Here is a 25,986-nt window from a genome sequence, read left to right as displayed (position 1 = left end):
GCTGAGAGAGCATCCCTCTTGTGGAGTGGGCTCCCAAAGTCCACTCGTGTACTAGGGATACATAGATGCTATTTTTAAAACCCCTCTTCTTCATTACCACTGTTATTTGCTGTATAAAGGACTGGGTGCCATTTTAGGCATGCTGGGTAGCTACTCTGTCACTGAGCTACATCCTTATCCCTTAGCGTAGTTCATTTAGGAACATGAGCAAAGTATTTAAGATAAGAATTTACCATATAATCTTACTCAGGAAGTTTCCTGTTTAGACACTAGGTCCTTTTACATGTTAGGTATTCTTAGGTGGACCAGAGACAATCATCTCTTTGATACAGGACCTGCTAAGTAATTTAAAAAGTTAAACTGTTTGGAGGGTATTCAGTGAGTTCCTGTTACGTTTCTAGTCCCTGTGACTATTACCACTATAGTTTCACACAAACCATTTCCAGTGTTTGTTATATGAAGTGTGTGGGTGTGCTGTATTATTCACTTGGACCAGTAGAGCAAACTCTTCTTTTTTCTGTTGTAAAACAATCAAGGAGAGGCAGATTGGTTTATACAGGAAGAATTCTTACACACATCTATATACTTTCTTTCCCCAAATGAGTTTTACCATAAGAAAAGAAAGGGAGAAGAGAATGGCTTTTGAAAACAGGCTGCTTTGTGTCACTATATATTGGCTGAAAAAGACTTGGAGCCTCAGATCACTTAGCTGTGAAATGAAGACAATAGGAACTATCTTACTGAGTTGATAAACGATGGAATGAATTAATATTTGTAAATACTTGAAGACTACATGGTACTTACTATATGAGTATTTTACAAACAAGTAATCAAGATCCCAGTGGTGGCTTTTAAGCCTGTGATGAAAGGAGCCTGACTATGCATGAGAACTCTGCAACCTTCCACAGGGAAGCAGGGAAAACCTGTCAAGCACACAGCGGAGCTCAAGTTTAAGTGGTGCCAGTATCAGTTGCAAAGAAAGGAAGGCCACAAACAGATGGTGCTGTCACTTAACAAGAAGCAGGCATAGGTTGAGTAGCCTCTGACAGTGATAGAGACAAGTGACTCTACAGGAAATTTGCTGGAGTCATTATCTAAAAGACAGACCAACAGGTAAGCACCATACATTTATTTCACAAAAAGATTCTTCCTATTACACCTTGGTGACTGTTGGATGTGTGGGCTAGATATATACAGAGTATTATGATCTTTCTCTGGACTTTGAATTAGTGGTCTTCACATGGTTCAAGTTTCACAAATTAGAAATAAAAGGATATGTGATCTAATACAAAAATGTCAGAAAATAATTTAGGGACACAAACAGGGAGTTTTTCTTTTTCTATTTTTTTTAAAAGAAGTAATACGTACGTTTGGGGGAGGCGTGTGGGCTATCAGAGGCGATCTGTCTCATCCGTGTACCATGGCAGCTGAGGGCCACCAGTCTGGAGATGATGGCAGTTTTGCCAAACCCAATGTTCCCCACAATCACTACTCCTTGGTTCACATTGGCATTTGAACTCTGAAGCTGAACATCAATCTCATGGAATACCCAATCTCGGCCAACGAACACTGACTCTGTAGTGATGCTGGGCACTTCAAAGAGTAGGGGCTTCAGGGAGATATCTGGAGGTCTATAAGGTGCAAAGCGAACTGGAAGGAACAATAAGAGACAACAGAACTTAGTTTAAACTGTCATCACTGGGGGGGGCAGTTGAAGACTATTAGAGCTACAGTATTTGATAGTATTAGGGCTTTTCAGGAAATAACAAAACTCTGAAACCTGTTTCTACAAATAAACAATGCAGGTATGCTAGAGCTATTAGATTCTCCAGAGGGCAGAACACACACACACACACAAAAGGTAAAACACAAATGACTCATTCACAACAGTAATAAAATCAGGCAGCTTAAAAAATTTGTTAAATAGTAAGGTGTCATTTCCCACCACCCCTTGCCCCCAACCCCCCCACTCCCGCTCCAAGTAGGGAAAGGATCCCAGAGTGCTCCTGGACTTGGGGAGATAACCTTTTAGTGCTGGAGTAGGGAAAGGCAGAGGTGGAGCTCCTCAGGAGAGACCTGGGCAACCTGATAGCTCTTTACTAATCACTCAGTAAGTATTTTAATATTTATTAACCAATATGGTTGAACTGGTATGTAATTTGAAAATCAGTTCTGTTGAAAAGCAATGCAAAAATAAACAGGGTTGCTTAGTTTTTTTTCCTTTTTAAAGATTTATTTATTTATTATGTATACAGTGTTCTGTCTGCATGTATCCCTGCAGGTCAGAAGAGGGCATCAGATCTCATTACAGATGGTAGGTAGTGAGCCACCATGTGGTTGCTGGGACCTCTGGAAGAGCAGCCAGTGCTCTTAACCAGGAAGCCATCTCTCTGGCCTGGTTTGCTTAGAAAATGATGAAAAATAAATGAAAAGACAGTGAGAACAGTAAGCTCCTTAGTTCATGACATTTCATTTTTAATTGAACATTTACCACATCAATCCTGTTATGCCTGTCATACATACTTATTACAGAAGATGTATTGAGATTTTTGTCTTTTAAAAGGCAAAAGATTTGTGTCATGTTTTTAATTATGTTCTTATTTTGAAATATGATATACAGACAATCATTTTCTCTCTCTAAATTTAATAAATTATTCTTCAGACAGTTTAAACAGTCACTAATTTGGTATATTTACTTTATGTTACTTGTTCTATGTAAGTCAGTTTCTGTGCTCATAATACACTCATTTAGTTCTTATATACTATGTGATAATAAAGTCTACCATAGTTATTTTTTCAGATAAAAAACTATCCAGAGCTATACAGAGTAACAAAAAACCAAATCAAACCAAGCATGGCAGGCAGTGGTGGCCTTTAATTCCAGAACTCGGAAGGCAGAGGTAGGTGGATTTCTGAGTTCAAGACCAGCCTGGTCTACAGAGTGAGTTCCAGGAGAGCAAGGATGACACAGAGAAACTCTCCAAAAATAAGTAAACAAGTGGGGCAGGGCGGGGGTTGGGATGATTGGAGGGACCGGGGGAGGAGGGGACGGAGAGGGAACTGAGAGTAACATGTAAAAAGTTAAATAAAAATTACAATAATAATAAAAAACAAAAACAAGAAACCCTAACCAAAAAACAAAACAAAACAAACAAAAAAGCTCTAAAAATAATTCTATAACTAATTTGAAGTTTATTATAGGTATTTTTGTTCATTTCATTTATTCAGTTATGACTGTTATCCAGAAAATTTCATTCAAACTTTTCACTAGAACAGATTTATTTTTTTAAGAATAAAAACAAATTATGTATGTGTGTGTTTGTGTCTATGTGCCTGCATGAATCCATGTACCACATGGGTAGAGGTACCCTTGGAGGTCAGAAGGTGTTAGATCCCCCGGGGATGTAGTTAAATGCAGTTGTGAGCTTCCTGACGTGAGAGATGGGAACTGAACCTACATTCTCTGCAAAGGCAGCAAGTATCTCCAGCCCCTAGGGTCTATTTTGTTATTAACATAAATCACATTATATCCTCATAAAACAGAGGTAAAGGATTTGTTTTAGCAGATTATACGTATTTGAAAGTCATGCTTATATTTCAGTGTTATCTAGAAACACCAGCTAACAGCTGGGGAAATGGCTTACCAATTAAGAGCCTGGGTTCAGTTCTCAGCACATGGCAGCTCACAACTACCTATAACTCCAGTTCCAGAAAATCTGAGTCCCTTTTCTGGCCTCATGGGCACCTGCACTCAAGTATTACACACACACACACACACACACACACACACACACACACACACACACACAGACATAAACATAAAATAAACCTTAAAAAAAAACCAAATAATTCCCAGGACAATGTAGAAAGCAAACATTTAAAAATTTTTATCTTTGAAGTGGGGCATGGTAGTGACCCATGTCTTTAATTCCAGCATGTGAGAGGTAGCAACAGAGAGATCTTTGTGAGTTCAAGGACACCCTGGTCTACATATTGAGTTCTAGGACAGCCAAGTCTATCCCTGTCTCAAAACAAAACAAACAAAAACCAAAAAAAAAAAAAAAACTAAAGCAAATAATATACACTATTAGAAAAAATATGGTTTTAGTACATGATAATATCAAAAATAATTTTTTGGAAAAATGAGTGATCTCAGTTTTATTGATAGAATTATTGTCCAGCTTGTAGGCAAATAAACAGTAATGTTTAGTAAATACCACTTTGACAGATTCTGTTTAAGAAATTTACTCTAAAGAACTAACTCAAATCACAAACATATTGGCATTCTTGGAAGCCTGTATATTGTCAGATTATATAGATATCAAAGCATTAAATAATACAAATTTTGCAGAATTATAAAAGTGTATATTTATGATATAAATTAGAATACATGTTATTATAATCTTTAAAGTATATACAATGGAAGGTAATATACACAAACAAAACATGGTCAATGGCACCTTTGATATAAGTTTCTAAAAATAAACTTTTCAATATGAGTTTTAGTTATATTAAGAAGAACTAAGGCTTTGAGAATGGGGCTTCTAAGGTGCCTGCTGCACAAGAGGAGGACCAGAGTTTAGATCCCTAACACCCAGTAAAAGTTGGGTGTTGTGGCACACTTCTACAGTCCCAGAGCTGGGGAAAGGAGGCAGGTGAAGCCCCAAAGATAACTGGTTAGCAGTTTAGATCCACTGACACACTCTAGGTTCAGTGAGAGACCTCACCTAAAAGAGAACAAACCAAGTGGACAGTGCTTGAGGGAGACGTGATAGACTTCTGACTTCCACACACATGTGTACACACTTCCCACAAACACAGACACTTTAAAAGGCCTAAAAATGAACTTCCATTTTCCACATAGAATAGAGGAAGGAAATATTTCATCAGAATTACTGATATCCTTCTTATGGAATGATGTAACTAAATTAAATAGCCAATCAGTGAATTTAACAAGCAAGTTTATACTTTCTCCAGTAATCAATATGTATACATATGAAAAATACATATTTACTCAATAATTTTCATGCCATTTTAGCTATAGATTGTATATCTCTAATCAGAAATTCGAAATCTGAAATGACCAAAATTTGATCTGGGTCTGTGCATTTTGGATAAGGGAAATTCCAGCTGTATTAGAGAATGACTGAAATATAAAATCGGTTCTTTCTGCCAAGAAGGTCTGGATGTCAGATAATTTACATCTCCTTCATGGGCAATGGCTCCCTGTGATGGATCTAACACAAGGAAAACATCATTGAAGAAAGGCAAAGACATTTTGAAGACTTCTCACTGCGGAAGTCCTGGAAGATGCTAAGAATGGAAGGGATATAATTGTAAAGGGAAAATAAATCTAGAGATTTTTCTAGTTTCAAGTCTAAGGGCTTATGGAAGTGAAAAGAATCTTCATCCAAAATGAGATTTTACCACTGTGTAGAAACAGTTTTCTTACTTTAAAGTCCTTTTTCTTGAAGATAAAGTCTCAACATGTAGGGAGAAAGAATTAAAACTTGAGTTAAACATTGGAGTATGTTCAAATTTAAATTTTAACTGAAGTAAAGAAAATCATTTATTGAATTCATCTCTATAGAACAATCAAAGAACTGTACTACATTTTGTAGTGATTATGTGGCAGTTTTATACCTATCCAAGTAGTGCACTAAGTTTGAATTCTAAAAGGCATCAATATCTAGTAAATCATACACTTGCTTTCTTAATGTTATACAGGCCACTGGGAAGAGACATATGTGTAGGATTAGGTCTGAATGTCTAAGTTGGATTATTATTAATATCATATTAAGGACAGAGATGCTCATATGAGTTGCCGTAAGCGCTTGCCCACACTGGAAAAGGCAAGAGGCTGAAAAGGACTTCACACAATTTGCATTAATAAAGCAGAGGTGGTAAAAGGGCACCTTTCTCACTTGACGTTTGTGGCTCTGACTGAGACTAGAATGACCAGTGCTGGCACTGGACCTGTCTGATGACAAAAAGGACCATGTAGCTCCTTACACAGGAGTCTCCAGTGGCTTTCTCTATACATGCCTTCATTGTCTGTAAGACTCTAGATGATCAGGACCCTTCCTTCTGGTCTTGCAGTGCCCATCTGCTGTTCTGACTACTTCACAAGTTCCTTCTTTGGCTGTTCACCTGGTAAGTTTTTCATTCTTTAGATTTTACCTTAAACATTGCTTTGTCACAGAGGGTTACTTTGATCATTTTCTTTATGCAAAGACTTGTTTTCCATCAGAGATAACAGACTTGTCTCTATTAGTGAATTATCAAAATACTGTTTTTTATTTCCTTTTGTCATATTGTAATCTAATGCAATCATTTTTTGTTTGTTGTTTCCTTATTTATTCTCATTTCCTTAATTATGGTGTAAGCTCCATGGAGGCAGAAGTCATTACTATTATCAACAGCATATTCAGAATCTGAGGTACACAGAAAAGCATCAAGAAATGCTTTCTGAATGAAAGAACAATGAAAAAGGCCTGCTGCAGGGCATTTTATTAGAAGGATTTTGTCACTGTACTGGAGCCCACACATGTCTCCAGAATGTAATTAAAATGAAAGTTCCTGCTATTTAAGAATCACACTTGCCCTGGCAATCTCAGCCTGTCTCCTAAGTCTTGAATATTTTTCCTTTGAAAGATGTCTTATCCCAGTCACCTCTGCTGACTTCTAAGTGTTCCCACTTCCCTCCCTCAGGTTTTTCCCTGTTAATTCTTCAGTTTTGGATATGGCTTCCCTAATTTCACTTACTGCCTAAGGCATCTCATACTGAATATTCTATGAGACCAATTTATAATACGATATTCCTTCTAAAGTCTCCAATGGCCCTTTTCTGCTATATTAAATCTTAAAATCCTCATCAGATTCTCAGTAATGTCATGTAACCCAACCCCCTCCCTCCCCTTTTTTGGAGATACTCTCTCACTATATAGACCACAATCCTCCTGCCTCAGTCTCATGTCTGGTTAAACAGTGCTGGGGATTACTGGCTTTTATGCATCTAGGCAAACACTATTAACTGAGCTACATCCCTAGCTCTCTGATTTTAGTTTAAATCCATTGCTTCCTTTAGCTCATAGCACATATTTAATTCAGCTGATCTAAAGTCTTTGCCTGACTAAGTCTAATGTCTCAGATACTTCAGAGTAATTTCTGTCACTTTACTTTTTCTGATAAATAGAAATATGTAAAGTTTTTTTCTATCTTGTAATTGTTTTTGAGAACTTCATTTTGAGTACTATTATTTGGTAACTAAGTAGATTTTGAAATCTTCCTTTGAATATTTGTGTTGTTCCTTGTTTTGATGCTTTCATTTGTGACTTTTCCAAAGTCACTGGGTCATTATTTTGAGACAAGGTCTCAATACACTGCCTAGATTGGTCTCAAACTCTTGGGTCCATGCATGTTTCCTGCTTCAGTCTCCCAAATAACAGGGACTCTAAGAGCATGTCACTGTGCCTTGCTCTCTCAATCAGTTTGGCAAAGAGTATGCCTTGTAATCTGGTCCCCACAGTCTATGTTCTATTATCCTGGTAGTCAATTGGTAGTCTTAGAGATTCCATCAAATGTTGAAATTCAACATCATTTTTTATTCATCACTCTCCTAGTTAAGTTTTGCTTAAATTCTAGGGAGGTGAAAAGTTGAACTGTCAGTTTTGACAACTTATGGCTCCTACAATGGATGGACTGATTCTTGGAGTTCTCCCCTTCATCCTTGTCTGTGATGTCACTTGCATCAGTGGCTAACAACTCAGAGGGGTTTTTGGGTATTTGAGTACCCTTCCTGGATGATAGAGAGAGGGAGGGAGGGATGGAGGAATAGGGCAGGAAGAGGGAAAGAGAAAATGTGAGCTGGCTGTCTCAGAACTCTAGAGAGGAAGGAGAAAACACAGAGATCAGTCAGCATGATCCATCGCTATATGCCTTAGGGAGGTAAAAAGGATGGGAGTTCGACCCTTGCTCAGGTTTGTCTCAGAGAAAACACTCTGATCAGTTAGCATGATCAGAGTTAGCATAAGGCATATAGCATATACATTGCTATATGCCTTATGGAGGTAAAAAGACAGGAGTGGAAACCTTTGCTCAGGCCTGATGAGAAGAGAAATCATGGACTTTTAAAAAATCCTGTAATATTTTTATAGATGTGTCTGTCTCTTTAGGCTAGAGACCTAAGTTCGCATAACTGATTTCAAAATTTGAATACAAACATAATTCTGATAACAAGATCCAGGCCTTTTCTATTATATTGCATCTATTCTACAGGATGTGAGCCTTACATGGGGATTAATTAGGTTTCTTGCTACTTCCTAACTTGTCTTGTACTTGCCTTTAAAAATTCTGTTTGGGGTTGGGGATATGGATCTGTGGGAAAAGTGCATGAAGACATGAGTTTATATCCTTGGTGTGACTATGCATGCCTGTTAACCCCCAGTCCTCCTGCTGGGTAGGAAGGAGACATGTCTGGCCAGAGACTGCATTTCCAGTGAAAACAGTTACTGAGAGACTGAGCTGCTTTCTAAACAAACATCTCTTCAGGTCTAAGATCATTTGAGATTTGGTTTCAAAGGAGGCTTTTATGAATACGGTTAGAGATAATTTATAATATGGCGTAAGTAGTAACTCAATGTAAAAGCTCCTGTTTTAGAGAATAATTCTATTAACAGCTTCTGGCACTGGGCATGATGGCCCATGCCTGTAACCTCATCATTTGGAGGCAAAGGCAGGAAGATCACTTCAAGTTTGAGGTCAGCTTAGGTTGTACAGAGAGTTCAGGTCAAATATTGGATACAGAGTAAGACAAAGACAACATTCTCCAATTGACATAATGCTGCATTACATTTTATCCTACTGAGAAAGCTCTGACATTTTAAAAAGTTATTTTAAAATTTTTCTAAAAATGTAATCTATTCACAAAAGTCTCAAGAGAAGAACACAGACAAAATTAGACCAGTACCATATGGTAAAACAACTGTAGGCACTAAGAACAGTCAAGAAACAGTTTCTGTACCTCAGTACCTAAGACTTTTGTCAGACTGACATTAAAAGAAAGCCATATTTTTAACGTACTCAATCATAAATTTAGGACAGGACTGTTAGGTAGGAAGTAGCGAATATTTGTAACTGAATGTTTTTTTATTTTGGATATCAGCTCGTTTCAAACAGCTTTTCTGGGGCAGAAACCACTGAAATATCCCACTGAGAAGTCACTATTGCAACTATGATGGCACTAAGGGAGAAAGAAGACTTAATCCATACTATTCATTAATAAAGTAGCATGTGACTTTTTCACTGCAGGCACCAGATAGGACTCCCAGGGCAGCAAGAAAGTAGAAGACCATCTCACCCCAGCCTTTGAAACATATTTCAGCAAACTATACTATCTGTGATTAGTATGAAATGCTCATAGAAAGTCAGGTTAAGTATGATGTGGGTAGATGAAAAGATATATGAAAAATGATAAAATCAAGGTGGTGGGTATATAAGCACTTACTAATTTTTAAAACTCTATATAACTGACAAAATTTCCTAATAAAATGATAGAAAAATTCCAAAAAAGCATTCAAATAATATAAGGTTGGAAAGAAACTTTTTCAAGGGGTAAGAGAACCACTCTCCTGGGCTTGTGAGATAGCTCCATGGATGAAGGTGCTTGCCACCAAGCCTGATCAGAGTCCAATCCCTAGTACCACATGGTAGAAGGAGAGAAGTGACTCCCACAAGTTGTACTGAATTCCATGAGCACATGCTATGATGCATGCACAAGACCACATGCACACACACATACACACAAAATTAATCAATAAATGTAACCCTCCCCAAACCATTTCAGACTCAGTGTGTGCATCTTTTCAATGTATATTATGCTTGTGGCAACAAATGAATTATTTCTAGGAATGTTCTCTTATGAGCTCATTACTAATTGTAATTATATATTTAGTCTTTTTTTGTTTTTTTTTTGTTTTTGTTTTTTTGTTTTTGTTTTTTATGAGACAGGGTTTCTCTGTAGTGTTTCGGAGGCTATCAGTCCAGCCCAGCCTCGAACTCACAGAGATCCGCCTGCCTCTGCCTCCTGAGTGCTGGGATTAAAGGCGTGCGCCACCACCGCCCGGCTATATTTAGTCTTATATAAAGAACTTTTAAAAAAGGCAAAGGTAGATTTTAAAAAAGAAAGAAAACTAAATCCACTCAAGATGTACTAAAGTTAATGGACCTGTACTCATCCAAATGTAAATAGAAACAGCTCTAGAGGAGGGGAGGTAGAAGGGATAGGAGGCTCTTGTCTAAATGGCTTTTGACTAAAGCACACTTGTTCATGGAAACACCATGAGTCATTTAAAACAAAGTCAGTTACAGGACCGCAGAAGAAAGACTACGTAACAGACAGGGTCTGGCACAAACAGAAGCGCAGCTGTACTAGCTTGCATTCTTCTATAACGGATACAAAGCCTAGCCCGGAAGCACCTCTGTTCCTCAGAGCAAAAGATCATTTCAGGCTCATTCCTAGGGTTCATGTCGTGCATACAATTCTCTACACAAAACAAGAGAGAGAACACATCTGCGTCAGACAAAATCTGATATCACTAACAAGTACAACAAACACACATACACCACCATAAAGACATTTATTTAGACAGGGTTTTTCTATGTAGCTCAGGCCTGGCATGGAATTTATAATCCTCCTTCACCAGCCTCCCTGATGCTGGGATTATAGGTGTGAGTGTGCTTACACCAGTTTAGTTAGTCTTTTTAAAAAAGGTTTTTAAAACTTTATTATTATTATGTGAGTGTGCATTTGTGTGTGTGAGATTGTGGGTGTGCATGTTCCATGGCACACTGGCTCTGGTTTATTTATTAAGAAATATTTAGGGCTGGAGAGAGATTGCTCAGCAGGTAAAGACAACTTGCCACCAAGCCTGATGATCTGAGTTTGATCTCTAGAACCCTCATGGTGGAAGCAGAGAAATGACTATAGCAGGTTATCCTCTTATATTTGTGTGCACACACACATACATAAAGTCCATAGAATAAAGCTAAAAAGGAAAAAAAAAAAGACACACAGAGAAAAATATTTAACCAAGGTAGGGGATCACTTGTTTACTGAGTTTCCATGAGGACTGATTAATTGACAAAAAGAGTCAAGTCTTGTTTCTTCTGGGTCCTCTAATGGAGGCAGATACTCCTATCTCAGGAAATGAAATTTTGAAGATGGGAAACAATTTGAATCAGATTCTATAAAAATGATGTAAAGACAATGATCTTAAAATGTTTATGCTAGATTAAATCTGTTAAAATATAGATAAAGCAGAAACACCTTTTGGATGAGCAGGAAAACATGGCAGATTGGAAAAAATGATGGACTCAGTACTAAGGTGCCTTAGTTTAGATTTGTCTCTTCTACTTGCTGTGTGACCTTGGGCTAGTCACTTACAATAGCAATTTGTTAGTTTTCTCATCTTCAAGTAAGGTAAACAGCACAACTATGAAGAATAAGTACAATTGTTTAGGGCAGTGTAGAACTGTTATCACTTCCCACATCATCAACCCAAACGGACATTTAGTGAAACCCTTTAACCATCTCTCCCACAGACACCTATTTAAGTAAACGAAGACGATACTGAGAACATACTGTCTCTTTTCAGGACTTTCCCCTTTCAGTTTTCTGCTTTATCTCCCTTCTTAGCCACCCAAGTTTTTCTTTTCTTTTTTTTTTAATTTTTTTTTGATAGGGTTTCTCTGTGTAAGCCTTGACTGTCTTGGAACTGACTCTGTAGACCAGGCTGGCCTTGAATTTACAGAGCTCTGCCTGCCTCTGCCTTCCAAGTGCTGGGATTAAAGGTGTGCGCCACCACTGCCTGGCTCAATCTTTTCAAACAAACCTAATAGCAAACTTTTTTCACAGTAATAACTCAGAGCCTGGCTTCAACCCATGTTACTGTGCTGGAATTATTCTGGTTAATGTCACTGATATCTTTCTGTTAAGTAAGTGATTTATTTTCAGTCTGTTAAACCAATCCCCTAATTCTTGATAGGGTCTTCCTTTATGGTCACCCCTAAAATACTAGAATCCTTGGTTTATATATTACTGTCCCTCTAACCCAGCTCAAGCGCACACAATAAAGTGTGTCACAGCTTTTTAAAGAGATGAGGCTCCGGCTTCTATTTCTATTCTAGACCTGAACCCTAAACTCCTGTGCAACATTTCCAACAATTCATCACCATTATCAATGAGGCTGTGCCTGGTGGTGTAGGCCTGTAGTTGTGGCTACTCTGGGAGGCTACGATAGGAGGGTTACTATGTCAAGGTTTTCCTGGGCTAGTGAGTTTCATGTTAGCCTGACAACTTAATGAGACCCTCGATTAAAATAAAAAGTGGTTCAAGGTTTCAGCTAGAGCTGGGTGGTTTGACTTGAACACAGGAGGCTCTAGGTTCAATATCCACTATTTGGGGGAAAAACAAATCATCTACTTGGATATTTAACAGGAACTACAAACTTTAAGAAATTTCACTAAGATTATCTAACTTCCTTACTCTATTCTCATTTTTCCATAGGCCTCCATGGTTTGTAAAGTTTGGTCTTCTAAGATAACACTTGGGACTTATCTAGGATTTCTTCTTAGTTTATCATAATAATTAATTATTACTGGTCACATTGTTACCAGTTATTTAAAGACAGGGAAATGTGTATCACCATGTAGCCAAGGATGACTCTAAATCTCTGATCCTCCTGCCTCTGTTTATATGGTGCTAGGAATCACATGCAGGACATGCTGGGTAGGCACTCTACCAACTGAGCTATATCTCTATATCCTGAGCTATTATATCCTTATATCCTGTAAGACATTGGTCTTACAGGAAAATATTTGTCTAAAAACTAATGATTGGAATCTTCAGGAAGAGGACAAGGATTTTCAGAGAACAATAAAAGAAACAAGAAAAAACCCAGTTTCTGGAATGATTACTACTTTTTATATACTTCATCAAATTCATTGCCTCAGTTTATAGAGAAAATACAAAAAGTAATGCCTTAAAATGAGAAATATTTGATAACATAATTATATAACTAAGTCAACACAGTTTGAGTTTTGAGTTTTAGATTGCTGGCATTGAAAATGAGGTATACTTATTATTTTTTGTTTGTTTGTTTGTTTTTTCGAGGCAGGGTTTCTCAGCGGCTTTGGATTCTGTTCTGGAACTCGCTCTTGTAGACCAGGCTGGCCTTGAACTCACAGAGATCTACCTGCCTCTGCTTCCCAAGGGCTGAGATTAAAGGCGTGCACCACCACCGTCTGGCGAGGTATACTTATTATTTTTGAATATATCAAAACTAGTTATTTTAATGACTTGAAATTTAAGAGTAAACATTTCTTAATTATTTAAACAATTATTAATTTCTTATTTAAATTTATTAATGAAATGGCTATAGCCTCACAAATGAAATTTCCAGTTCTGCAATTTTATTAGTATCTTGGGAAGTTATTTTATACATATTTTACACATAAAACTTAAATCATTTTAATGAATTAAAGATGTTCTGGAAAGATACTAGCCAAGTAAATTTACTGATATTATGGTTACTTCAATCGATTGTTTTATACTTTTGAGGAAACGATAGGAATCTTACTGTGGAGCTGATTCTTGAAGTTGAATTCAATTGAAAATATCTCTTAGAGGATGATGTGGTATAAAATCTTTCTCAAAGGTTACTTTTCTCCTGCAGGTCTAGTAGGAAAACTTTTTAAGTATTAGATCTTATTTGGGTTTTCTAACTATAGGAAAACTTTTTAAGTATTAGATCTTATTTGGGTTTTCTAACTGTAAAACGTAGTAATTTGCCAAGTAAGACTGGTTTATATGAAAACAGGATCTGTGTGTATGAAGAACAATCTTAACTTGGTGATTAGTTAAACAAAATAAAACAGAACACATCATGAGGACGGCAGGGCAGCTTAGTGGGTGAAGGTACTTGCTGCCAAGCCTGATGACCTGAGCTCGATCCCCAGAACACGAATAGTAGATGGGGAGAACAACTCCTTCAAGTTGTCCTCTGATATCCACGTGCATGCACCCTCTTATCCAAACATGTGCACCCTCTTATCCTAACAAAATAATAAAATGCAATAAAAATTTAAAAAATCATGGACAGTCTACTCAAATAAAGCTCAGTTTAGTTTTTATCAGATGTTTAAAGAAATTCAGTGTAAACTGTGAATTTTCAACTTTTAAGGCACCTTGCTGAAGAGCTGGTTGTGAAAAAGGGAGCAATCTCATGTAACTAGAACACATGGTCTACTATCTTACATGAAGGCATTTTTGTGAACGCAAGCTTTCTCTAGCTTTTGAATTTACTAAAGAAGAATATTTAATATTACTTATAAAAATAATGAACAATGGTAAAAAATACTGATGGAAACATTCCCTTGTAAATGTGCCAGGCAGGCAAGCAATAATCAGGATAGGATGACTAAGCAACCCCAGGGATACATGACTCAGTGGGCTAATGCAATAGCATTCAGCTTTATGACATGCATCTTAGTCAGCTTCATAAAGAATTCATTGTTTCAGAAATGTGAGGAATTTATGCATGCTGTGATGCACTGATTTTATTTAATGAGAAACTTACTGCTTTAAAAGCAGGAACTCAAAGCCAAGTTAGCTGTTCCAGGGCTAGTTTTACAAAACTGTGCCAATGAACCAGACAGCCATTTGCTCACATACCCTGTATCCTAGTGATCAGCAATTAGCTAAACAGAAAGTCTGTAAATATCTTTATGTAATGAGATTTAGTAAAGGACATAAGGAAACCAACATATATTGAGGAATGAAGTTTTAATTAGTAATGTATTCTTTCTTTCTTTCTTTTTTTGGTTTTTACGAGACAGGGTTTCTCTGTATTGTTTTGGAGGCTATCGGTCCAGCCCGGCCTCTGCCTCCTGAGTGCTGGGATTAAAAGCGTGCGCTACCACTGCCCGGCAACGTAATCTTTTCAAGCAAAACAGTATGATTATAATTTAACAATAGGCAGGTTAGGGTCTTATCACTAATAACTTTTCACTAATTTACCAAAAGTAGCTATTATCTGAAGTCACTATGCTAAACAGCATTTATATTGTGTATTTAACTCTCTGGTTCCCTTTTGATGTTCTATCATAAGATGTATTACTTCTATCTGAAAAATTACGTCTTTTTCTTTTCCTTTCAATAGGTAGCAAACACAGTTTCTGTTTTTTCTATGGCATGAAAGACTTACTTCATTAAGGTGGTCAAAAAGAGTAAGATATTTCAGTGTATTTTTAGCATAACCCTATTCAATACAGTGGTGACTAGATAAAAAATAGCACTCTTAAGTAATTATCAAACCTTCAGTTCATAAAGTTAATTACATTTACTATTCTTCAAAAACAGGCTTTAAGGGCAGGCTAGCAGTTACGTACTCTGTACTAGAATACCACCTTTAATGACGACTTCAAAATTTGAGCTTAGGTGTTTGAATAGGCTGTAGCTAGGAATCTGCTACCCTGCTGCAAAGGGACCCTGGACAGTGTACTTGTGTGTCTTCCTTCTTTCTGTTGTTGGGCTGAGTTTCTGGAAACATCAATTTTGGTAGAACAGTTGGTCAGAACAGCTGTATTGAAAAAGAAAAGGGCCTTTCACTAATGAAGCCAGTGTTAAAATACGTGACTTGGAGATCCAAAAATTCTAGTTGAGCTAATACCCTAGTAACTTTTGTATCAGTAGTCAAAACACAACAAGTATTATGATTAAACAATTTAGTTACTGCTAACGTAATTTTTAAATGAACTTTAATCATAAACCATGCTTATAAACAACAACATTGAAAATCTCTCAGTATATTTCCTCTTTTGTATTTCTGAAAACGGAACATATAATTCTTGAAACATAAAATTTATCTTCAACTATAGTGATAATCTCTTAACTATTTATTAAATAGTTTGTTAACTCTTGGAGGTTTCCAAGACATGTTTGGTGTCCTTAAAACTGAAGCTGTTCTCATGATACTAAGAGGTTACTTTCCTTTTATCGAGTTAGCTTTTTCACAACTAACTTTATAGTGGACCTTAAACACCTTCTTAATGTTAACATGTGACAAATCATGTTATTTATAAAATGAAAAATACTTATTTTATGTAATGTATATGAGTGTTTTATTTTGGCTGTATGCATATATGCATACCATGTGTATGCCTAGTCCCTGAGAGGTCAAAAGAGGCCACTGGGTTCCCTGGAAGTGGAGTTATGGATGGTTGTGAGCTACCGAACTTGTGTTTTTGTAAGAGCAGTAGTGCTCTTAACCACTAAGCCATCATTCTAGGCCTTGAATACACAGCCATTTTAATAATTCTATTACTTAAAAAAACTATTAGTATATTTAACAGCTAAAACTAGTATCTGACATATTGGCTTATAATATAGTAATAGTACCTCAAGTCATATAAATAAGAGCTCACTCTCCCTGGGGAACAGAAGGGGGATGGGATGGGGGTTGGTGGGGGGCATGGGAGGATATGAGAGAGAGAGAGAGAACTGGGATTGATATATAAAATAAGATGATTTCTAATTTAAATAAAAAAAAGAGTTTGTTGCTCTTACAGAGACTGGATTTCAGTTCTGAGCACCCACATTGAGCAGCTCACAATCTCCAGTAACTTCAGCTCTAGGGAGTCTGAAACCCTTTGCTGGCCTTAGTGGGCACCTGCGTACATGTGTACATATATCCGCACTCATACATATACAAAAAAAAAAAAAACAAAAGCAAACTCTACTTCATAGGCCTGGGAATGTAACTCAGTGCCAGAGAGTTTGTGGCCATGAGTAAAGCTCTAGGTTCAGTTTCCAGGACAGATGGAAATATATTCAGTTTCTTGTTTTTGTTTAGTAATTTGTGTATGTATGTACCACAATGAATGGGGTGGAGGTCCCAGGACAGCTTGCAGGAGTTAGTTCTCTCCATTCATCTCTTGGTCTCCAGAACTGAACGCAGGTCATCAGGCCTAAGGGTAAGTGCCTTTACCTGCTGTGCCATTTCATTGGCCTCTAGAAATACATAATCATTTTCAACCACGCTATTGTTTTCTGGGGAACATGGTAGTTTTATTTCAACTACAACCAGGAAAAGTGTATTTCAAACTGAAATTTGATTGTAATTTGTATGTTTTAAATGAAATCATGAAACACAATGTAACAAGCTTTTGAAAAATGTCAGAAACTTCTCACTTCCACTTAGGAGTTTTAGACATACTAATTGTAAGTTAGGAAGGCTTGCTAAGAAGGTCGATAGTCTATCCAAGTTTGCTTTCTTTTCTCATCAAAGTTCTTTATTTCATATTATAAGTCATCCAACTTCTTTGTAAACAGTAATCAAGATAACATGTTAGTTTTTGGGACTTGATCATTCTCTAGAGGCTCTACCTGAATTATAGTACACTAATTTTAGAAGGCCAAAATCCTAAGTAAATGCCCTATCTCTTTGCATCAATACACTTACCAGCAAAGCGTGTTCTAACCCTTTAGGCTGCCCAGTGGAAGTCTCTTGAGAAACAGAGCCAATCTGAGGAGACTGAAACACTAACACAGCATCTTCACTAATGGGAAAGACACACTGGGTACTAATGTAAATTTTTTTGCAAGGAGTATGAAATTAGCATCATTATCAACACATTTCAGGATAAAAGGTAGGTGTACTTTGAGAAGACCTTTGGATGCACTTTTATTATTTAAATGTTCAGACATAATTTAAAAAATCTTTGTTGTAATCAAGATATAACTGATATTTTTTGTGTAAATATCAACCTCACCAGAATTGATATGGTTTTGAATCATCAAAATCTTATTAAGTCTTTAGATACTAGAAGCATGTATGTGGTATCAAAAAGACTAAATTAACAGAGCCAAAATCTGTCATTTTTCTATGTAGTACAGCACCTGTGATTAGAAAATGAAACACTGATATTTTTTCCAGTAATGAAATATGAGGCGATATCAATGTGGAACATCTGCAAACAAATCTGAAGGTCTAGTCAGACAGTAGTTATGTTCACTTTATTTAATAATCCTGTACACTGTGGTCCTAGAACAAATAAATTTATTCAAGCTTTGGATATGAGCACCCTAAAGTAGTGCTTGACATAATTCCACTTTCTTTTCTAAAAACTGTTCTTTAGACTTATTTATTTGGTGTGCTCACGTGTGGAGGTTAGAGTGTAACTTCTGAGAGTCAGCTCTCCTTCTATCATGTAGGTCCTGGGAATTAATCTCAGGTTTTCAGGCCTGGTGGCAAGTGCCCTTAATTTGCTGAGCCATTTTCTCTTGCTGGCCTAAATCCCATTTTCAGGAGGGTTAATATAAAGCTGAACATACCAACTAACTAATATATGGTAAAGTATAAAAATGATAAATATTATGGAGAAAGATTAGGAATCAAACTAAGAGATTATTAACTATCATTAATGTGACTATGGTAACATATTGTAATATAGCAATACAATCTATTATTATTATTATTTTTTCGAGACAGGGTTTCCCTGTATTGCTTTGGAGGCTGTCCTGGAATTCGCTCTGTAGACCAGGATCGCCTCAAACTCACAGAGATCCTCCTGCCTCTGCCTCCTGAGTGCTGGGATTAAAGGCGAGGGCCACCAACATCCGGCACAACCAATTATTTTATGCTCCTATTTGCTTAGCCATTATTGAAAAGCTATGAAGAAAATGGTTTCCAGAATGAGTAGGCATGAGTAAGTTCTTTCCTGTGTAAGAAATGCATGTGACACTACATTGCTTAGGGTAGAACATAGGACAAAAGAGGAGAGTAAAAACAGTATGAAAATAAGCTATAAAACAAAAAAGAATGCTATAGATTGATAGATATAAGAGGAATGCTCTTTGTTAAAAGCTACCAGAGAGGATTCATTTTGAGCAAAAAGGCACAGAGAGAGAACAGTCTCCTCAATGAGACTATTCTCATAATAAAATGAAGGAAAAGGCTATATTTCTCTTGTAGCATAGACACTGCCACAGAGAAGGTAGAGAAAGGTTCCTGTAATTGTTAATCTTCATGATGTGAACTTGAATGGATTTACAATCACCATAGAAACACACCTTTGAGGAGTATCCATGCAGATATTTCCAGAAAGGTTTAACTGAGGAGAGAAGACCCCCTTGAATGTGGATAGTACCATCCCATGGGTTGGGGTCCTAGACTGAATAAAAGGAAGAGTGTGAGTTTGAGCACTGTCATTCATGTTTCTCTGCTTCCTGACTATGGATGCAGTGTGACCAGTTGCTTTGTGTTCCCGTTGACACGACTTCCTTGCTATGATGAACTATACCCTCCAACTCTGAGCTACAATAAGCTTTTCCATCTTTAAGATGCTGTGTATTCTGCCATAAAAATGAGAAAAGTAACTAATAGAGTGCATAAATGAGTGAGAGGATTTTGGTTAAATGTTATCAGAAGTGTCTGAAACACCAAGAAATAAATGTATTACATATTACCAGAAATGGTCATTAGAATAAAAATGGTGGTGGTGTGTACCTTTAATCCCAGCACTTGGGAGGCAGAGGCAGACAGATCTCTGTGGGTTGAGGCAAGCCTGGTCTACAGAGAGTTCCAGGAAACCCTGTCCCCCCCACCACCCAAATGAGAATAATTCTATAGTAAAATACAGATCAGTAAACAGGTCATCTCCAATATGGCTAGGACTGAAGTTGGTCAACAGTTATCTCTGAAATGCAGGACCTTAAGAAGATTGTTTCCTTCACCACTACCAACTCTTTCTGTTTGTTTTTTTTTCAAAATGACAATATGTTTCTACCAGTACGATCTATTTATGGAACTATTCAGTTACACATTAAAGTAGATCATTTCACTTCTTAAAAGGAAGGTAAAATTGGAGACAGGCAAATAAGAACTTAAAAAGTTATTCATTTTCATCTGTTCTCAGGCACCCCTATAGCCCTCTGTATTCTGACCTCTTAGATCCTGCTGTGTACGAACACCACCCATACTCTGTCTTGGCATTCGAAGAGAAGTTCTTAAAGGAGTATGTCTCTGCTCATCCAGGTAAGCAAGATCCTCCAAGTGGGCAGAGCTCGTGGCTAACAAGACAGAAAATAGATAGTTACCATGCGTAATTTCAGCAAACGTTAAAAAAAAAATCTAGTTTCTAGCTTCCATACCTTTGAATCAATGCTTACACCGGCAGAAAATATACCCCCAATAATATGTATTTCACTTATTCTATGCCTTTAAAAGATCAAGTATTTGGTGAGTGATAGAGGTGCACGTCTTTAATCCCAGCATTTGGGAGGCAGAGGCAGGTAGAGGCAGGTAGATCTTTGGTAGTTCGAGGCCAGCCTACTTTGCAGAGAGAGTTCCAGGACAGCTAGAGCTGTTACAGAGAAACCCTGTCTAGAAAAAACAAACAAACAAAAAAACAGAAAACAAACAAACAAAACCAAAACCCAAGTATTTAAAGAAAGATTAAAATTTCATTTTACCTGATTCTTTAAGACACAATATCACAGACCTGTCACCTGCCAAGAGGTTCTATGACATTAACAGAGAAATATACTTCCTATTCAAATAGATAAACAAACTAGAAAAGTCTTAAATTATCACTTTATTAAGTTGTAGATAATGATAGAATCAATTTAGTATTTGGAAACAAGTATCCAGTCTAATATAAAATGCTATTTTGTTTTTAAATGTTTGAATCATGCAAATTACAATAAAAGAAACAAAAGGAAAATTTCTTGATGTTGCTGAAACAGACTTCTACTAAAAGTTAACAGAAAAATGAAACCTTCTTTTATATGAATATTTCAACTTAGAAGTACTACCAGAGTATTGGTCTTATTGAATGAAAACATAGTTACCAACTTATCACTGACTACTGGCGTAAGTATGGCAGAAGGGGAGAAAGCCCAAGGATTATCTTTCCATGTCTGCAGGGCTTCAAATGTTTTGCCACAAAAATTCCTACAGAGTACTTTCTATTACATGAGAAATTCTATTACATGTGACATTTACAGAAGATGATGTACTAGTTAGTTTTTTTTTTTTGTCACATTGACACAGATAAAGAGTTATTTGTGAAGAGGAACTTCAGTTGAGAAAATACACCAATCAGATTGCCTATAGTCAAACCTGTAGAACATTTTCTTGATAACGATTGATGTGTGACAATCCAGCCCATTATAGGTGCTGCTACCCCTGGGCAGGTGGTTGTATAAGAAAACAAACTCAGCAAGGCACGAGGAGCAAGCCAGTAAGCAGCATCCTCCATGGCTTCTGCTTCAGTTCCTGCTTTGATTTCCCTTATTAATGAGTGCGACCTGAGAGGTGTAAAGATGAAATAAAACTTTTCCTTCTCAAGTTGCTTTTGGTCATGGTGCCTTATTACAGCCGACTGAGACAGACGACGTGATGGTTTGCCTTGAAAGCTTTACAAGCCCTTTTACTACCAGTGATATATATCACTGATACCTGATTGATTATAAATGAGGAAAAGAGGAAGTTAAAGGAGTAGAGAAAACAGCCTGGAATTTTCTCAGCTTAAACAATCAAGCCTACAAACAGAAAATATAGTAGATCACAGGTAAAGTTGTTTATGGTGACTGGACTTGGGAAGTAATGCTTATTAATTTATTCATTCAGTAAAAACAACAAAATCAGCAATAAAATGTCAACAGTCTCTTAATAATACTTTGGCCATGCTTTTTTTCTTTTCCTTTTTTTTTTTTTTTTTTTTTTTGAGATAAGGCTTTACTATGTAGCTTTGGCTGGCCTGGAGCTCTCTAGGTAGACTGGGCTGGCCTGGAGCTGTAGACAAAATGATCTCACATATAAAAAACTTCAAGTAGTGTTTTTATGCACCAATAGCAAATATTTTTTAAAAAAAGGAATAAAAAATCAATCTCATTGATAATAGGTATAAAGACAACAAGTGAAATATCTAGGAATAAATTTAATAAAGAAACTAACAATAAAAGAACCCCAGTATTGGAAGGACATCCTGTGTTCATACACTAGAAGAATTGGTATTTTTCAAAAGTCCACACTATTAAAAGTGATCTATTGACTCAATGAATTCCTATCAAAATTCTTCATAGAAGACATTATATTACCTGACTTCAAAATACTTCATAAAGCTGTAGTAATCAATACTACACGTTTTCATGTAAAAATAGATGCATAGGTTGAAGGAACAGGATAAAGATAGAAAAAAAAGCTGCACTCTATAAGCAACTCATTTTTAGCAGCAGTGCTAAGAATATACATGGAAAGAATGCATCTTCAGTAAAGGGTGTTGGGAAGCTACATGTGCACAAGCAGTGAAAACACTCATCACTCACCATATGAAAGAAAACATGTTAAGGTTCCTAAACTATGAAATCACTCAAAAACAAAATAGAGTAAGCCTGAATGCCACCAGAATGGTGAATAGTTAAAAAAAAAACAAAAAACCTCAAAACAGAAGTACAAGGAGATAAATAGGGTTGCATTAAACTCTTCCTCCCCATCATCTGATATGTAATTCCAAAGTAATTTTCTAAGCAAACTTTTTGTCATAGTGTGTCAATCTTACCACTCCCTTTGTCAAAACGTGCTCTGGTTATACTTTCTCTGCTTCATTCACTGATCTCCCAGTCAAATCATGAGCCCAGGTTGGCCTCAAGCTGAGGGTAGCTTTGAATTCCTGATCTTTTGACTCCCACCTCTCAACTGCTGGCATTTATAGGCGTGTTTCTCCATACTATTTATATCTTTACCTTGAGTTCCAGGTACACTTAAACAATCAACAAACAAATTAACATTGCTGTATTGGGCAACTTTGAATGTAACTGTGACAATAATACCATCATCCTATACAAAGACTCCTGAGAGCTTTGTTGGAACAAATATATATTACCATGTCATAATGCCACTCTTACTCTGAAATTGTACTGGCAAATACTTTTGGGATAATTATGTCAGGTTAAATTAGTATTATAATGTTTAGTGAACGCTTGGCAAATATATGAGATAATTACATAAATTTAAGTGAAATGAGGAAACAGGAAAACAAATCTTTAGGTAAAAGGAAAAAGATCTACAAAGAAGTCAATAAAGCCTTGTTTTTAGTAGAGGAGAAAATTTATTTTAAATTAGATTTTTATTAGTGTGAAATAGCTGAAGATCATGTACTCGTAAAGCATTTAACAAATAAAAGTGTTTAAAAAAAAAGTGAATGTAGTTTAAATACATTCTGGGTAGAAAAACAAAACGAAACAAAAAAACCAACTAACCAGTAGACATCACTTGGTAGAGAGCATTTCAGAAACAACTCCATACTGATTTTAGAAACCAATTTTGTTATTTCTTCTTATGTCAGTTTCCACCAATGGAAACAGATCATAGTAATACAGCCATCATTCTTGCTGAGCTAGAAGAGGGAGGCTGGAATGACACTTCTGTTTCCTACTCTTGGGCAGAAGCCACTTCCCTATATTTATACAAATACAGTCATTATTCTGACCGCTGAAAAGCCCCTTTTGATTTCATTATAGTTTCTAATTAGATTCACTTACACCCCCTTAGATTCCCAATTTGCATTTACCTGCTTAGGATCTTTTCTTAGAAAACTCCCAAGTACTAACAAGTGGATGGAGAAAGATTGTCTTTTTAACGGAGTTTGTATTTTTCCAGTAGAACCCTCTTTCCCACACAAAGCACTGACAACAGCTGCTGCAAATATTTCCTGCTTCCCACATACCTCAATTCATTGCCAATCTCATTTTAAGACACCAAAGATGACCATAGACAGCCGGCTGATAATTACAGCCATGCAACCACAAATCCACAAGTTACTTCCTTCTAACACAAAACTTAAAAACAAATATATGAACAATTCAAATTGTGCATGCTACAAAACTCAGAGTTTAAGATTTTCATTGTTTGGAATTTTAATTTAAAGGTGTATGAAATCTAAACTTGTATTTAGAAAACTGAGCAACTTCAGGAAAAACCCAAGCTACCGACTATCATAAGTCACCTTAGTCATTTCACCACTTTAGAGGCAAGTGCTTTCTCTCTGAGCTATATTCCTAGTTCATCAAGGTGAAAGTTTTTATGCCTCTAGCAAATAGTTCTATCTTGGATGTAGAACCTGAAGCTTGTAACCAGCATATTTATCCTCTTAATTTATATTAGTCATCATGTTTCTAAAACTATACAACTAAACCTACTTGACCAATATATGTATATTTATAATGCATCTGATAAAATACAGATGATTATTTCAGGATTGATATTTCATATATGTATGTTAGGAGTAAAAAGATTAGACAATAAAAATTATTTCCTACTAAACATTTGCATATGTGCTAACTCTACAGTCTCTGTAAATAAAGTGTTATAAAATCCCAAACAGGGTCTTTGTCTTGCAGAATAATTTCGTTTTTCTTTTACTTAGGATTTTCTTTGGTTTTCAAGACAAAGTCTGCCTCAAACTCACTAGGTAACTGAGGAGATGGCCTTGTTTCTTTCTTGCTCCCAACTTTCCACTTTCAATTTCTGGGACTACAGGTGTGTGCCATCATGGGAGCTTAGGCAAAAGAAGGAAATTCTCTTCCCAAAGAAGGCAGAAATGCATAACATAGCAAGAACAACTTAAGAATTATTTCTGTGGGTTTTAAAAGTGACACAAATGGCATTTTTTTTTGACACAAATGGCATTTTAACCCCCCTTTTTTTTGTAAAGACAAGTCTGGTTGCAAACTGACCATTAATCTGCATTAGCCTCCCAAGTGTTGGTTTGACAGGTAAGTCAGCATCAATGTAGTTTTGCACACTGTTATTCAACATTATTTGACCTCTTTATATCACTCATACTAATTTTAAAAAAGAAGGGAAATGTAAAACCTCCCTTTACATGACTCCTGGGGCAATTGAATAAGCATATGGGAAACAAGAGAAGAAAACAGAAGGACAAATATTGCATGTTTTCTTTTGTATGTAGAATCTTGGTTAAAAATATTTTCTATGAAAGCAGAAGGGAGATCATTTCCGGGGATCAAAAGAAACTCCAGGAGCAGGGACAAGAGAGGCTCACAAGGAATGAGTATGGGAAAAGTATACTGATATACAAACATATACTGAAATCTATTTTTTGTATGCAAACTGAAATTTTTGATAAAACAAAGAAGAATAAATATACTTGATCCCCCCCTATTTCCTATTTGAAAACCTCAGTTACTTTTTTTGTTTAATGAGACAGGGTTTTCCTGTGTAGCTGTCCTGGACCTGGCTCTGTAGACCAGGCTGGCTTCCAACTTAAGAGATCCACCTGCCTCTGTTTCCTGAGTGCTGGGATTAAAGGTATGTGCTACCCTACCTGGCTTCCCAGTTATCCCTGATTATCAAGGAGGTTTATTTTCTTCAGTTTGCAGAGCAATTTCTATGTACATATTAAAAAGTATATATATATATATATATATATATATATATATATATATATAAGACAGAGCTAAAATGTAAAGATGGAACTCTGCTAAGGTAAGAAAACTAACAAAATTGATTTAAGTATACTATTTGAACTACCAGATCTTGTGGTTTTATCAGAGTCTTATACATTATATACTTACCAGGGTAATTCCCTACGAACTTTATTTCCTACATTATGGAAACATTTTAAATTCACAGTTCGTGAATGTTTGAAAATGACTCATTTGGCTCATAGCTCACTTTCCTGTCTCTGTGGGAGCAGACTAAAACCATGGTTTCCAGAGACAGGAAACAATCTAAAACAAACCATTGTCTGACCACTGATTTGTCCTTTAAGTAACAGCAAACCTGTTTGTAATACGTCCATTACCGATTGTAAGAATTACCTGATAAAGTATTTTGTTCAACACTGTCATGCATACTGTTCCAACAGTGTAAGATCCTAATTCTTCAGTGTCATCTGATCTGG

The 25,986-nt window shown here is 36.5% G+C and overlaps 1 protein-coding gene across 11 annotated transcripts in view; it reads right to left on the bottom strand.

The window, feature by feature from the left end:
- Tanc2 (tetratricopeptide repeat, ankyrin repeat and coiled-coil containing 2) overlaps positions 1-25,986 on the bottom strand; it is a 306,152-nt gene that overhangs the window by 93,389 nt on the left and 186,777 nt on the right. For all 11 annotated transcript variants that reach the window (XM_040749911.1, XM_040749916.1, XM_040749917.1 and 8 more), the window contains 2 exons: positions 20,003-20,128; positions 1,369-1,650 (listed from right to left, as the gene is read on the bottom strand). In XM_040749911.1, coding sequence (XP_040605845.1) covers positions 1,369-1,650; positions 20,003-20,128 — 408 coding nt within the window. The remainder of the gene's footprint in view (positions 1-1,368; positions 1,651-20,002; positions 20,129-25,986) is intronic.

This window comes from Mesocricetus auratus, unplaced genomic scaffold, assembly GCF_017639785.1.
Source record: "Mesocricetus auratus isolate SY011 unplaced genomic scaffold, BCM_Maur_2.0 Super-Scaffold_100007, whole genome shotgun sequence".
NCBI classification, from domain to species: domain Eukaryota; kingdom Metazoa; phylum Chordata; class Mammalia; order Rodentia; family Cricetidae; genus Mesocricetus; species Mesocricetus auratus.
This window is presented reverse-complemented; position numbering and strand designations above follow the sequence as displayed.